The sequence below is a fragment of the Salmo salar genome, chromosome ssa01, assembly GCF_905237065.1.
Source record: "Salmo salar chromosome ssa01, Ssal_v3.1, whole genome shotgun sequence".
NCBI classification, from domain to species: Eukaryota; Metazoa; Chordata; class Actinopteri; order Salmoniformes; family Salmonidae; genus Salmo; species Salmo salar.
In genome coordinates, this window is record NC_059442.1 from 157,732,826 (window position 1) to 157,747,403 (window position 14,578).

Genomic DNA, 14,578 nt, shown 5'->3' on the forward strand with positions numbered 1-14,578 from the left:
ACACACCAACACATCCTCTGTATGGGGCACACACCAACACATCCTCTGTATGGGGTACACACCAACACATCCTCTGTATGGGGTACACACCAACACATCCTCTGTATGGGGCACACACCAACACATCCTCTGTATGGGGCACACACCAACACATCCTCTGTATGGGGCACACACCAACGCATCCTCTGTATGGGGTACACACCAATGCATCCTCTGTATGGGGTACACACCAACGCATCCTCTGTATGGGGTACACACCAACGCATCCTCTGTATGGGGTACACACCAACGCATCCTCTGTATGGGGTACACACCAACGCATCCTCTGTATGGGGTACACACCAACGCATCCTCTGTATGGGGTACACACCAACGCATCCTCTGTATGGGGTACACACCAACGCATCCTCTGTATGGGGTACACACCAACGCATCCTCTGTATGGGGTACACACCAACACATCCTCTGTATTGGGTGGGTGGGCTCTCAGGGACACTGCTGTTACAGCAGGTGATCTAGCACAACATAGAGCATAAATGCATTTAATCTCAGTTACCCACGCTGCCTTGGGGGAAAGAGCGCTTCACCGTCCTACTGGTATTAATCTCTATCAGCTCGTCAGCTCAACTCGTACTGTCTGAAACAAACACACACACAGACACGCACAGGGAACTGGGGTTAGATCTGCAAGAGTGTGTGTAGGTATTGCGACTGTGCACGTAGGAGTGTGTTTGTGCGTGTGTCTGCATGTGTGCACGTGTGTGTGTGTTCAGGGGACGGCTTAGCAGAGCAGGACAGTGATGGAGCTTTCAAATCATCTGCTCTGGTCACAGGCAGCAGTTTGACACTGTTCACCCTCTAGAGCTCCCTGACTCCCAACACTAAAACTGCAGGCTGCCTCCCTACAGAATCATGTTCACAGTGCCTGTCAGCCTGCCATTCCAGCCACCAAAACTCCTTGACATAAATCATACAAGTGTAATACAGCATATTAGGAAGTCGTGACATTTGATGACTTCCTAATATAGATGCTGTAGATTTGGAGATTACCAAAAGTCTGTGCACAGTCCACCAAGTGTTTAATGTGAAGGAGAAAGTGAAATGATTCATTGTCGAGTATTAAGAAAATTGTGAATGTAGACCCATGACATTGTCTGTTGAAAGCAAGTCTCATCAAGTCCAAGCCCTCTCTGAGCTTTAAACCATTCTCTATGGGGTTTGTTTCGGCCTTCTCTCTCTCTCTCTATCTCTCTCTGTGTGTGTGTGTGTGTGTGTCTCTCTCTCTCTCTCTCTCTACCAGTGGCTCCACAGGGACCCAGTGTCTGAACCGTGAACTAGGGCCTTTATTACGACTGTCAATGCACTCTCTCACTCTAGCTCTCTCTCTCCCCCTCTCTAGCCCCTATCTCCATCTCTCCACCCTCTCTTTTGCCTTCCTCGCGCTCTCTCTCTCTCCCTCTCTCTCATGCTAGCCCACATTAACTGGGTTTCAGTATCATTATCCAAATTGAATGAGCAGCTCTGACATGAGATGTGATTATTGTGCAATATAACATACTTCCTCTTTTTATTTTTTTAAATAGCCCTTTTTTTGTGCCAGGGAATAGATTGTATTTCTATGAAGCCACACCACAGGAATCTTTCAACTAAATGAGGAAGATTTCTAGATCTAGATTCAATGCTATAGATCTACTCTATTCTAAACTGCTACTCTATGGGTCTGGCTTACCTTCTTCGCTCTCTACGTCCATTGGCTCAGGCAGGTCCGTTGGGGACGGGGTTGTAGTGGGGGGAGGGCTCTCAGTCAGGGCAGGTGACGTGAGCTCCTCCGCGATTGGTGGATGGGGTGTGGATTCCTCTGTGATAGGCTGAGGGGTGGTCGTAGGGGGCGTTGCCTCTGTGGTAATGATGATGGATGTTGTAAGTTCTTCCTGCTCTATAGGTGTAGGTGATGGGGGGCAGGGTGTCAGTGAGGGGGGGTCTCGGGGTCTGTAATGGGGGAGTGGTGGTGGAGTCGGTTGGGTCCTTGGTCGGAAGGAGGGGCTCTTGAGGAGAGAGAGCATGTTCAAGGTAATGAGGGATGTATTCATTCATTAAAATGCATTAAATATATAAGGAATGCTGCCTCGGATTGTTTATCTAAACAAAGCCTAGTTTTTATTTTTTCTCTGACTCACGCATGCACACACACACATGCAGGCACACGGAAAAGTGCAAGCAAGTGCACACACAGAAGTGAAGACATAATGGCAGTGTGATTTCACCCTGCTGAGACAGACTTAACCCAATAGCTGTGCCTTGTTAACCCTTTCAGTACTGGCAGCACTGCAATCCCAGTGCGCTCCACTCTGGTCTATTGTGGAAGAAGATCACTCTGCAATATTTTACTGATGGTCCTCTTAGGTTGACAGTGTGTGTGTCCTATTGGCTAATATACACACTTGTGTACTACACGCTAGCCCTATTGGTTAATACACACACTAGTGTACTACACGCTAGCCCTATTGGTTAATACACACACTAGTGTACTACACCCTAGCCCTATTGGCTAATACACACACTAGTGTACTACACCCTAGCCCTATTGGCTAATACACACACTAGTGTACTACACCCTAGCCCTATTGGCTAATACACACACTAGTGTACTACACCCTAGCCCTATTGGCTAATACACACACTAGTGTACTACACCCTAGCCCTATTGGCTAATACACACACTAGTGTACTACAAAGGCCACTAGCTCTTTGTGTTAAAGCATTAATAACATGCTGGATGTTGTCTTTTGAAATATCAAGCTAATCAACATCTAGCTCTAGTCCTTAGTTGGCTATGGCTACACTATGCACTGGTCTAGTGTAATCTCCCCACCGGGAGTCTCTGTGGGAGGGTCAATGCTCAGAGAGTGGCGCTGCTGGACTCTGGTCAAGAGAGAGTGGTTCATGTTCCACATGCTCTGATTTGTTGATGTCTGTTTTGTTTTGAACCCTGCCAAAATCATTGGATACTAATAATGTTTTTTGACTTATTTTCTACTACTTTTTCTAGAACAGAGTTACCAAACAGTGCCACCTTGCAGTGACCAGGGTTGGGGTCAATTCCATTTGAATTCCAGGCTATTCATGAAGTTTTTTTCATTGAAAGCATTGAAGAGAATTGGAATGTCAGTGTACTTCCTGAATTGATTGGAATTTAAATGGAATTGACCCTGACTGTGACAGAGAGAATAAAAACAGTGATCTGGATAATTACGTAATCTGGTGATGACATGTACCTGTCTGTCTGCACAAATGAACTGACATGCCTGTCTGTCTGCACTGATGAACTGACTATCCTGTCCTGTCTGTCTGCACTGTGACGACCCTCCCCCTCTGTCTGCCAAATTCTTTCTATTTGCTCCCGTTTTCCTTAATAGTATGACGGTGGGTGGAGCTGGGAGGGAGGCTCGGTTGTGTCCCAGGGATAAATACATCTTTCCCTCATTCATTGAGGAGACTCTCTCCTGATTGTGGCATTTTGTTGCGTGTTTATTTTGGCACCTCAACACCCCTCATTACCACCATCTATGCACACAGCCACTCACACTGCTTATCTACACACATCATTGTTCATTGTATATAGTTTACCTTGGTTAATAAATATATTTTTGTTATTCCTTGATCTCTGTGTTGTCTCCCTTTTTGTTATGGGCTACAAGACGGTTCATGACAGCACAGATTAATTGACTATTACGTAGTCACATGACACACTTATGCGCGAGCACACACGTACATATATGGACACATACAAAAACACACACTCCAACCCACCACGTCCCCTGTATTTTGTGACTTTCCTGTCACACAAACACATTTATGCATAATGAGACAATTTGTCACTTGTTTGGGTTAATGTAGACAAGATAAATTATCACAATAACACGTAATGCCACCTGTCAGTCTGGGTGTCCCTGTCATTTGTTACGGTGGCTCTAGACAGCCATTTGCACAACGCTAATGATGATATTGTGATTCAGGGAGGGATTGAGAGACTGTTCCCAGAACACCTAATGACACCCAGATGAGTGACAGGATGGTTACTTGAACGTTTGTCCTCCTACGGACTACTTTATTACGATGTGATTTGGCTGGGTTTTAATACATGGTCATGTTTATGTAATATGTTGAATTCTACTGGCTTTCTCTACATTTGCTGATGTACATGATGGGGTCTGTTTGTACATGGTGGGGTCTGTTTATACATGGTGGGGTCTGTTTATACATGGTGGGGTCTGTTTGTACATGATGGGGTCTGTTTGTACATGGTGGGGTCTGTTTATACATGGTGGGGTCTGTTTATACATGGTGGGGTCTGTTTGTACATGATGGGGTCTGTTTATACATGATGGGGTCTGTTTATACATGGTGGGGTCTGTTTGTACATGATGGGGTCTGTTTGTACATGGTGGGGTCTGCGTGTACATGATGGGGTCTGTTTGTACATGGTGGGGTCTGTTTGTACATGATGGGGTCTGTTTGTACATGATGGGGTCTGTTTGTACATGGTGGGGTCTGTTTGTACATGATGGGGTCTGTTTATACATGGTGGGGTCTGTTTGTACATGGTGGGGTCTGTTTGTACATGATGGGGTCTGTTTATACATGGTGGGGTCTGTTTATACATGGTGGGGTCTGTTTGTACATGATGGGGTCTGTTTGTACATGATGGGGTCTGCGTGTACATGGTGGGGTCTGTTTGTACATGATGGGGTCTGTTTATACATGGTGGGGTCTGTTTGTACATGATGGGGTCTGTTTGTACATGATGGGGTCTGTGTGTGTGTAACAGGAGTCTGGTGCAGAGAGGACAGCTCATAATGAGGTGACTGGAAAATTATCAAACCCATGGAAACCTTGTGTTTGTGTTTGACACCATTCCATGAATTCCTTTCCAGCCATTACTATGAGCCCATCCTCCCCAATTAAGGTAACACCAGCCACCTGTGGTGTGAGTGTAAGGCTTAAAGAGTCAGTCTGTGTTTTCTACTTAGCATAGAGGGAATCCTCTTGACCTGCCAAAACCTGACCTGGAAAGGCAGCTTTAGGAAGGGGAGGGGTCAAGGGGGGCCAAAGGTTAGGACTTGGTCTCTCTGGTCAGCCCTCATTTTCCCTCCCCCACACCCATCTGGCCAAAGTGGATCAGCCCGGCTAGCCACTAGACTGCTTATCCCCTATCCATCTGAACCTGCTCAATAGAAGGGACTGACCAGCTGACTGGCTGACCGTCTGGGGGAGGGACTGACTGCCTGGCTGGCTGGGAGTGAGACTGACTGACTGGCTGGAGGAGGGACTGACTGACTGGCTGACTGGCTGGGAAAGGGACTGACTGACTGGCTGGCTGACTGACTGGGGGAGGGACTGACTGACTGGTTGACTGGCTGGGGGAGGGTCTAACTGACTGGCTGGCTGGAAGTGAGACTGACTGACTGATTGGCTGGAGGAGGGACTGACTGACTGGCTGGGAAAGGGACTGACTGACCTGGCTGACTGGCTGGTGGAGGAACTGACTGACTGGCTGACTGCCTCTGGGTGGGTGTCACGATCGACGTTGGAAGCATACTCGGACCAAAGCGCAGCATGATCTGGGTTCCACATGTTTATTAAATGAAACCCTCAAAAAACAATAAAGAATAAACGAATACGTGAAGCTATGGCGTGCTCACATGCACTAACTCAAAACAAGATCCCACAAAACACAGTGGGGAAATGGCTGCCTAAATATGATCCCCAATCAGAGACAACGCTAAACAGCTGCCTCTGATTGGAAACCATACCAGGCCAACATAGAAATACACACACTAGATTACCCACCCTAGTCACTCCCCGACTTAACCAAAATAGAGAATAACAAGGCTCTCTATGGTCAGGGTGTGACAGTGGGAGGCCCAGGAGACTAAGGGAGCTGTTTCTGTAGTGTAGTGGCTGGACCCATACACATGTTACTGGGCTGTTTAATGGGATAGACAACGCTGTGTGAAGGGAAGCAGAGAGGAGCTTCTCTTTCCCCTATTGTACAGCATAACACGCTTCCCCAACATACACTCTGCAGACAGACTTGTGTGGATGGAATGTGCATTCTGTATGTAGGGAAGAAGGATGGTTACCCGTGTACAGACACACGCATACATGCACAAACCAACCCAAACGCAATGACAAAACCATACACATGCTCACTCACACGCACACACGCTCGCTCGCATGCAGATGCGCACACGCACGCACTATCCCCCAATCGAAACACACACAGGTCATGGTGTTGACTCTTGAGATATCGTCAATGGGGACTGGAGTGTGGAGGGTTTGCAGGGCTTGATACAGTCATTTGTTATGACTGGACTGGGAATTATAGGGTGTTCTATTCTTAGGCCTAGAGGGGTAGACTCCTGGTCAGACACAGCATGTATTGTACCTGTAGGAAGGTGATGGAAGGTGGGGTGTGTGTGTGTGTGTGTGTGTGTGTGTGTATGTGTGTGTGTTCCACCATCAGAGTAAGACCTCAGACCTCTGTTCCTCGGGAGGAAGAGGGGAGGATGAGGATGATTTATGAGTTTCACTGTGCCAAGCCATATGCCATCCACACACACACACACAGACACAGACTGGTAACGAGACGCTCCTAACATCAGGGTCAGGCCCTAGCCAGATAAAATATTCTAACCACCAGATAAAAGATAAAGCAAGATAGCATCACATCTTAGTGGTAGCTCTAAGTATAGCAGATCTGAAGCCCATTGTCAAGTGTATCAGAGTGTCAAGCTTAGACAAAGCTACTGATACGGTGTGGTAGGCTGTACACTCTTAGTATCTAAAAGGGTTCTTCTGCTGTAACCATAGGAGAATTGAACCCTTTTAGTTTCAGGTATAACCTTCTACCTGGAACCAAAAAGGTGCTCCTATGGGGACAGACAAAGAACCCTTTTGGAACTGTTTTTTTCTTCTAAGAGTGTAGTTTGGAAGGTTTGGTGCTTTTCAATTAGGAAAATGTTGAATTGGAATTGGGATTTGGTTTACTTTCTGAATAGACTCGAATTGAAATGGAATGAACCCTAACCCTGGTAGTTTATTAGACTGTGGTCTTCTCTAACAACAGTATAGCTGTCTCAGTGTTTGCCTAGCTGAAAATAAAATACAGTAGACCTACTCACTGCGGTATATAAAATGAGCAATATGTCTGATAACAAAATGTATTTAATTGTCTTTTTAGGAAATCGTATGCATTAATTGGTCAAATGTGACAATGCAAGTTTGTGTCACTATCTAACCTTGATCCCCACACTGTGGTCTTTGAAAAGTCCCTAAAGGGATTTGTGCTTCAGTCAGCTGCTCCTCAATCACAGCTTATCAGTGACTTTATCGGAGCTCCTGACGTCGGCCTAAAAAGTGCTGCGCTGTTCAACAACACCACTTAATGGATTTCCTCAAAGAAAATTCTGACGACATCACAGACGACGTTCCTGGCATTCCCTCTCCCTCCCTGCTTCCCACGCCTCTCCCTCCCTGCTTCCCACGTCTCTCCCTCCCTGCTTCCCACGTCTCTCCCTCCCTGCTTCCCACGCCTCTCCCTCCCTGCTTCCCACGTCTCTCCCTCCCTGCTTCCCACACCTCTCCCTCCCTGCTTCCCACGTCTCTCCCTCCCTGCTTCCCACGTCTCTCCCTCCCTGCTTCCCACGCCTCTCCCTCCCTGCTTCCCACGCCTCTCCCTCCCTGCTTCCCACGCCTCTCCCTCCCTGCTTCCCACGCCTCTCCCTCCCTGCTTCCCACGTCTCTCCCTCCCTGCTTCCCACGTCTCTCCCTCCCTGCTTCCCACGTCTCTCCCTCCCTGCTTCCCACGCCTCTCCCTCCCTGCTTCCCACGTCTCTCCCTCCTTGCTTCCCACGTCTCTCCCTCCCTGCTTCCCACGTCTCTCCCTCCCTGCTTCCCACGTCCTAAGTGCTTTTCTGGAGGTACACGAGCGGCGCACCATCTCCCAAGATGTCAGGTTTAAATTTAGCCTGGGACCGTCGTCGGTCGGAACAAGACCCGGTTCTGAGGACCACTTTATATTCATGGTCTTGACAGTGTGTGTTTGGTCCTGTCGGATCTGGGCTCCTCAAACCAAGTCAGTCAGAAAGAATCCAGTCAGACAGTCCATACTGTAGCAGCTCAACGCCCACTCTCTCCTATGAATGAACTAGAGGGACTAGCCAGTAGCCACATATAGCATTAATGTCAACCAAGATGATGGCTTGACAATGATAATGCACAAGAGATAATGCACGGCTGAAATAAACACACACACACTACCTATAACTACTATCTATAATTTTGGACCTATCACTACCTCTACCTTCTCTAGGTGCCCTCCTCCCTGAGTACTAGTAGCAGAGGCTTCCTGAGTAGCGGTTGTGATCGGATCTGGTTCTGGTGTGGTAGTGGGGGTTATGGCTGTAGTTTCAGGTTCACTTTGACTTTCAGTTATGGAGGTAGTAGTGGGGGTTGAAGGTGGTCAAAGGCAAAGGTTCTGAAAGTTCTGTGAGAAAGAAGATTCCAAGTTGACGAACAAACAAAACATCCCCCTCCCACCCAAAACATCCCCCTCTCCACCCAAAACGTCCCCCTCTCCACCCAAAACATCCCCCTCCCCAACCAAAACATCCCCCTCCCCAACCAAAACATCCCCCTCCCCAACCAAACATCCCCCTCCCCAACCAAAACATCCCCCTCCCCAACCAAAACATCCCCCTCTCCACCCAAAACATCCCCCTCCCCAACCAAAACATCCCCCTCTCCACCCAAAACATCCCCCTCTCCAACCAAAACATCCCCCTCTCCAACCAAAACATCCCCCTCTCCACCCAAAACATCCCCCTCTCCAACCAAAACATCCCCCTCCCACCCAAAACGTCCCCCTCTCCACCCAAAACATCCCCCTCCCCAACCAAAACATCCCCCTCCCCAACCAAACATCCCCCTCCCCAACCAAAACATCCCCCTCCCCAACCAAAACATCCCCCTCTCCAACCAAAACATCCCCCTCTCCACCCAAAACATCCCCCTCTCCAACCAAAACATCCCCCTCCCACCCTGTTTCAACCGAAACAACATTGGAAGCAGTAAGACTAGTCTAAAAGCATACAGTATGTCATATATTTAAATCAATAAATAGTTTTAAAACAAATCGAATATAGATCTGCAAGTTTTACAAGTCTGTTTTAACCACTGTCCCCCATTCAGTCCTATAGGGTGCCGGTTATAACATGCAATATTTTGTGAAAAATTAGTTCCTTGTCACAAAAAGTAACGGCAGCCCAGTCAGCCTGTAGACTAACTAATGAGAGACCAGTGAGAGACCAGTGCTGTCTGTCAGGTCTGATGTTGCCACTTTGCCCATGGTTTCCATCTAAACGCTCGGAGCAGAGAGTGTCTCCACAGAGAGAATCCCTAATCAAATTCCCTTTTATTCATTCCTCTAGGAGTTCCTCTCCCGGAATCACACCGCATTACAGCACACTTAAACATTCACACTCACTCCCTCTCTCTCTCTCTCTCTCTCTCTCTCTCCTCACACACACACTCCCCTGCGCTCTCTCTTGCTCTCTCTCTGTGTGTCTCTGTGTCTCTGTGTCTCTGTGTCTCTGTCTGTCTGTCTGTCTGTCTGTCTGTCTGTCTGTCTGTCTGTCTGTCTGTCTGTCTGTCTGTCTGTCTGTCTGTCTGTCTGTCTGTCTGTGTCTCCCTCTCTCTCTCATCCTTTTCCCCTGCCTCTGCTTTACCACCCACACACTTGTTCCCCACCCCCCCTCTTCTCTTTCATTATCTCTTTCTCTTCCATGCTTCTCCACCAGTGCGACTTCAGTCCAACATAAGTAAGAAAGAACTGTGGAAAGATTCCTCCAGTGGAAGCTAACGTAGCTGGGATGAAAAGGACATAACGGTGCCGACAGTACAGGGAGGCCTATCAATAATATAGAAGACAAGACCAGCGCTGCAACCAACAAAGAAGAACAGAGGGAGCTGGATGAAGAACAGAGAGATGGAACGATGCGTTAGATGGAGGGATAAAGGGATAAATAAAAGAGAGAAGGGGGTGAGAGATAGAGGAGACAGAGAAAGTGGATGCAGCATCCTCTGCTTGGCTTGTTTTAACTTACTAGAACCACCGCCCATGGGGGCACCAGCGACTGCACCTGAAAAGGAGGGAGGGGGGGAGGAACAAAAGAAAGAGGATAAGTATCTGTTTATTTATGCATTCATTTGACAGTCGTCCCTCCCTCATTTATCATACTCTGTAGAAAGAGCAAGTACATCAGCGTTCTTCAAATCTGGCCTAACCTGAGTGGGTGCAGGCTTTTGCTCCAACCCAGTACCAAACACATCTAATTCAACCAATTAACTACCATTAATAATTTGTCCATTAATCAGTTAAATCCGTTGTGTTGGTGTTGGACGGGAACAAAAGCCTGAACATTCCGTGGGACCAGGACAGAGGAACACTGATCTATATGCAGTTAGTGGCAGGATGGGAGTAGCTGGCCTAGATGATTATTTTATGATCACACTACACAGCTTTGTTCTCTGCTCTTAGGTAAAGGGGAAAGAACTCTGCATCTCGATTTCTCTCTCTCTCTTTTCTTCCCCCTGTCCTTCTCTCTGTTTTTACATAACTCATCACTCTCTAATTCTCTCCTTTCATTCAGGACATTGGATGGAGACGTCTGGGGATTCCACATGCATCCTTCATACATGTTTCAAATAAATATTTATTATCAAAAATTACACAAGAACCTAACCCATTATGCATAAAGGATCCAACATAATGTAACAATCCCAGTAAAAAGTGTCTGCTAAATGGCATATTTATTACATATTATATATAATACAATTTGTGTTTCAGAATACTTCATCCCTTGAAATCAATTGATTACCAATCAGTTTTAGTAATTACATAGTTGTTACACTGTTACAGATCAACAACAGTGCATAATACAAACCATTTTCGGTGACTTGACTTGACAAAACTACAGTAAGTTGGAAAAGTAAAACTCGCAAACATTTATTGTTACCAGGTACAGCAGCAGTTTTCTTTCTATTCAGCGTACCTATAGTAAGTAGACATATATTAGAATAGAATATTCTAGAATGAACTTTCTGTATGAGTGAGCTGTATAAGAGGGACCTGTTCAAAGGGAACATAGAATAGAACTGGGATAGAAGTGGGGCACATACAGGTGTTGGGGGATCCGTTGGGTGTGGGCAGGTATGAGCCAGCCTTCCAGGACTTGGCCTTGAAGCCCTTCTTGCAGCGTTGACAGTCCTGTCCCGTGGTGTTGTGTTCACACTGACACTGGAGGTCTCCCTCCTGCAGCAGGCACAGCGATGCATGTAGGTTACACTTACACCTGGGTACAGAAGACAGGAGGAAGGATGTGAGTGTGTGAAAGGAGAGGTGCGTGTGTGTGTGACTGTTTATGCATGTGCCAGATGTTTACACCAAGAGGGGATGACAAGTGAGTGTCTGTGATTGAGTGTGTATGGGTGTGTGGGGTGTGTGAAAGGGTAGCAAAGGCACAGGAGTGAGTGTGTACTATATTGTATATTGCAGCGACCTTGATCCAACACCTAGGCACCTCGTCAACAGATTTACATCCCTTGACGTAACAGTAAAGGTGTTGGGTTCAAGCCCCAGTCGTGGCTACCTACTGACTCCCTAACAATATTTTAAATTAAACAATAACAAAGTTGACCTAAACCAGAAGAATGACAAGTTTTGTATTATATATCACAGAAACGTTTGCAGGTTACATTTAGACACCTGAGTGAGAGGGGAGAGAAGAGCAGTAGGAGGTCTCTTGCATACTGACTACACCGGTAGTGAGCGTGCTGATTTTGTCCATACACACCAGACGCGATCAGGACACGCAGGTTGAAATATCAAAAGGAACTCTGAACCAACTATATTCATTTGGGGACACGTCGAAAAGTATTTAACATTCATGTCAATTTAGCTAGCTAGCTTGCTGTTGCTAGCTAATTTGTCCTGGCATATAAACATTGGGTTGTTATTTTACCTGAAATTCACAAGGTCCTCTACTCTGACAATGAATCCACAGATAAAAGGGTAAACCGAGTTTGTTTCTAGTAATCTCTCCTCCTTCAGGCTTCTTCTTCTTTTGACTTTATATGGCGGTTGGCAAACAACTTTAAGGTGCGTTACTGTCACGTCCTGACCAGTAAAAGGGGTTGTTTGTTATTATAGTTTGGTCAGGGCGTGGCAGGGGGTGTTTGTTTTATGTGTTTCGGGGTTTTTTGGTTAATGTTCTATGTTAGTATATTTCTATGTTCGTTCTAGTTTTTCTATTTCTATGTTTAGTTTATTGGGTTGACCTTCAATTGGAGGTAGCTGTTCCTCGTTGCCTCTAATTGAAGGTCCTATTTAGTAGGGGTGTTTTTCCATGGGTTTTTGTGGGTAGTTGTTCCGTGTGTAGCTGTGTGCCTCACAGGACTGTTTTTCGTCGTTGTTTTGTATTAAGTGTTTGTTTTGGTTTTCTTCGTAATAAAGAAGATGAGTATTCACATTCCCGCTGCTTTTTGGTCCAATTCCTACGACGAACGTTACAGTTACCACTACCAACTGGACTGGAGTGTGGACTTCAGTTCATCTTTCAATCACCCACGTGGGTATATGCTCCTAAAAACCAATGAGGAGATGGGAGAGGCGGGACTTGCAGTGCATCAAACGTCACAAATAGAACCAAGTTCTATTTTAGCGTCTGGCTACGCAGACGCACGCGAGCAGTTTGGATGCAATGATTAAATAGCATGTACAGAATGTGTACATTTATTTTGCAACGCTTGCGCATGTAAAGCGAGTGGTGTGGCCGGCATGTTAGACACCTGGGTGGAGGGGAGAGAGGAGCAGCAATAGTAGGTGTGTGATCTCTAACTTGATTATAGTGAACACTTGGCAAAGTGTGATTTTTGATTATTACACACTTGCATTCAAGAGACAATAAGGATGAATACAATGTGGATCTGGTACCATAACATCATTGACAGACAGCTCTGAACTCTCACTGATGCACACTCAAAACTACTGCTTGTTGTTCAAGAATAAATCTGCTCAGTTTGGTTCCTAATTGCCAGGAAAGCCGGGCTGATAGGTTTGTGTGTTGGAGTGTGCATGTTTGCGTACGTGCGTGCATGCGTGTTGTGTGCGCACATATTTATGTGTGTGTGTGTGTGTTTGCGCGCATGCTTGTGTGTGTGTGACAAGGGGCAGAGCCCAGGTGGGTTATTCCAGCAATAAGAATCATGAGACAGGAAATGAGGATCTTGAGGATGTCATGGCGGCTCTGACTTTAAATTACAGTCTTTTCCAGATGAGCGGCTGGATTCCAATCTGGTTTGTTCCGCTGGAGTGGACAGCTATCCATCTGCATCAAATATTCAATGAATGGGCCCTGTACACTGGCAAAATTTCTACTTCAAGCTTCCTTCATCACTTCTCTGTCTCTCTCTCTCTCCATCTGGCCTCTTTCTCTCTCAATCTCCCCTCTCTCTCTCAAATCAAATCAAATTGTATTAGTCACATGCGCCGACTACAACAGGGGTAGACCTTACAGTGAAATGCTTACTTACAAGCCCCTGACCAACAATGCAGTTTAAAAAATACAAATGAGAATAAGAAATTAAAATTACAAGTAGATAAAGAGCAGAGGTAAAATAACAATAGCGAGTCTATATACAGGGGGTATCGGTACAGAGTCAATATGCGGGGGCACTGGTTAGTCGAGGTAATTGAGGTAATATGTACATGTTATTAAAGTGACTATGCATTGATAATAAAAGAGAGTAGCAGCGGTGTAAAAGAGAGGGGGGGAGGGCAATGCAAATAGTCTTGGTAGCCATTTGATTAGATGTTCAGGAGTCTTATGGCTTGGGGGTAGAAGCTGTTTAGAAGCCTCTTGGACCTAGACTTGGTGCTCCGGTACCACTTGCCGTGCGGTAGCAGAGAGAATAGTCCATGACTAGTGTGGCTGGAATAAATTTTTAGGGCCTTCCTCTGACACCGCCTGGTATAGAGGTCCTGGATGGCAGGAAGCTTGGCCCCAGTGATGTACTGGGCCGTACACTCTCTCTCTCTCTCTCTCTCTCTACCTCGTCTCTCTAGTTTCAGATGTACACCTCCCTCCCTGCGTCACCAGTCCTCTCCTTTAACTGCATTTCCTTTCGTTCCGTTATAGCACCTAACTCCAGCACATAGTGGAGGAATGTACAGTAACGCCCCAATCCACAAAGCATCTCAGAGTACGAGTGATAGGATCTAGGATCTGTCCATATAATATTATTCATTATGATCTAAAAGGAAAATCTGACCCCAGATCAGCACTCCTACTCTGAGACGCTATGTGGATACGGACCCTGGACCAAAACTTTATAGATGAAACATCCTGGACCTGAGCTTTATAGATCACCGTGAATCACTGAATCCATTCAGAGAGAAGCACAGCCCCATATTCACTTAGACACATGCAGGCACACACATGCAAACAGATGCATATAC

General features: G+C 46.3%; 1 protein-coding gene across 1 annotated transcript in view; it reads right to left on the reverse strand.

Moving 5' to 3' along the window:
- The window catches only part of ntng2b (netrin g2b), a 121,680-nt gene that overhangs the window by 16,346 nt on the left and 90,756 nt on the right, over positions 1 to 14,578 (reverse strand). Inside the window, 2 exon segments of the mRNA XM_045693045.1 lie at positions 10,167 to 10,202; positions 11,242 to 11,414. Coding sequence (XP_045549001.1) covers positions 10,167 to 10,202; positions 11,242 to 11,414 — 209 coding nt within the window.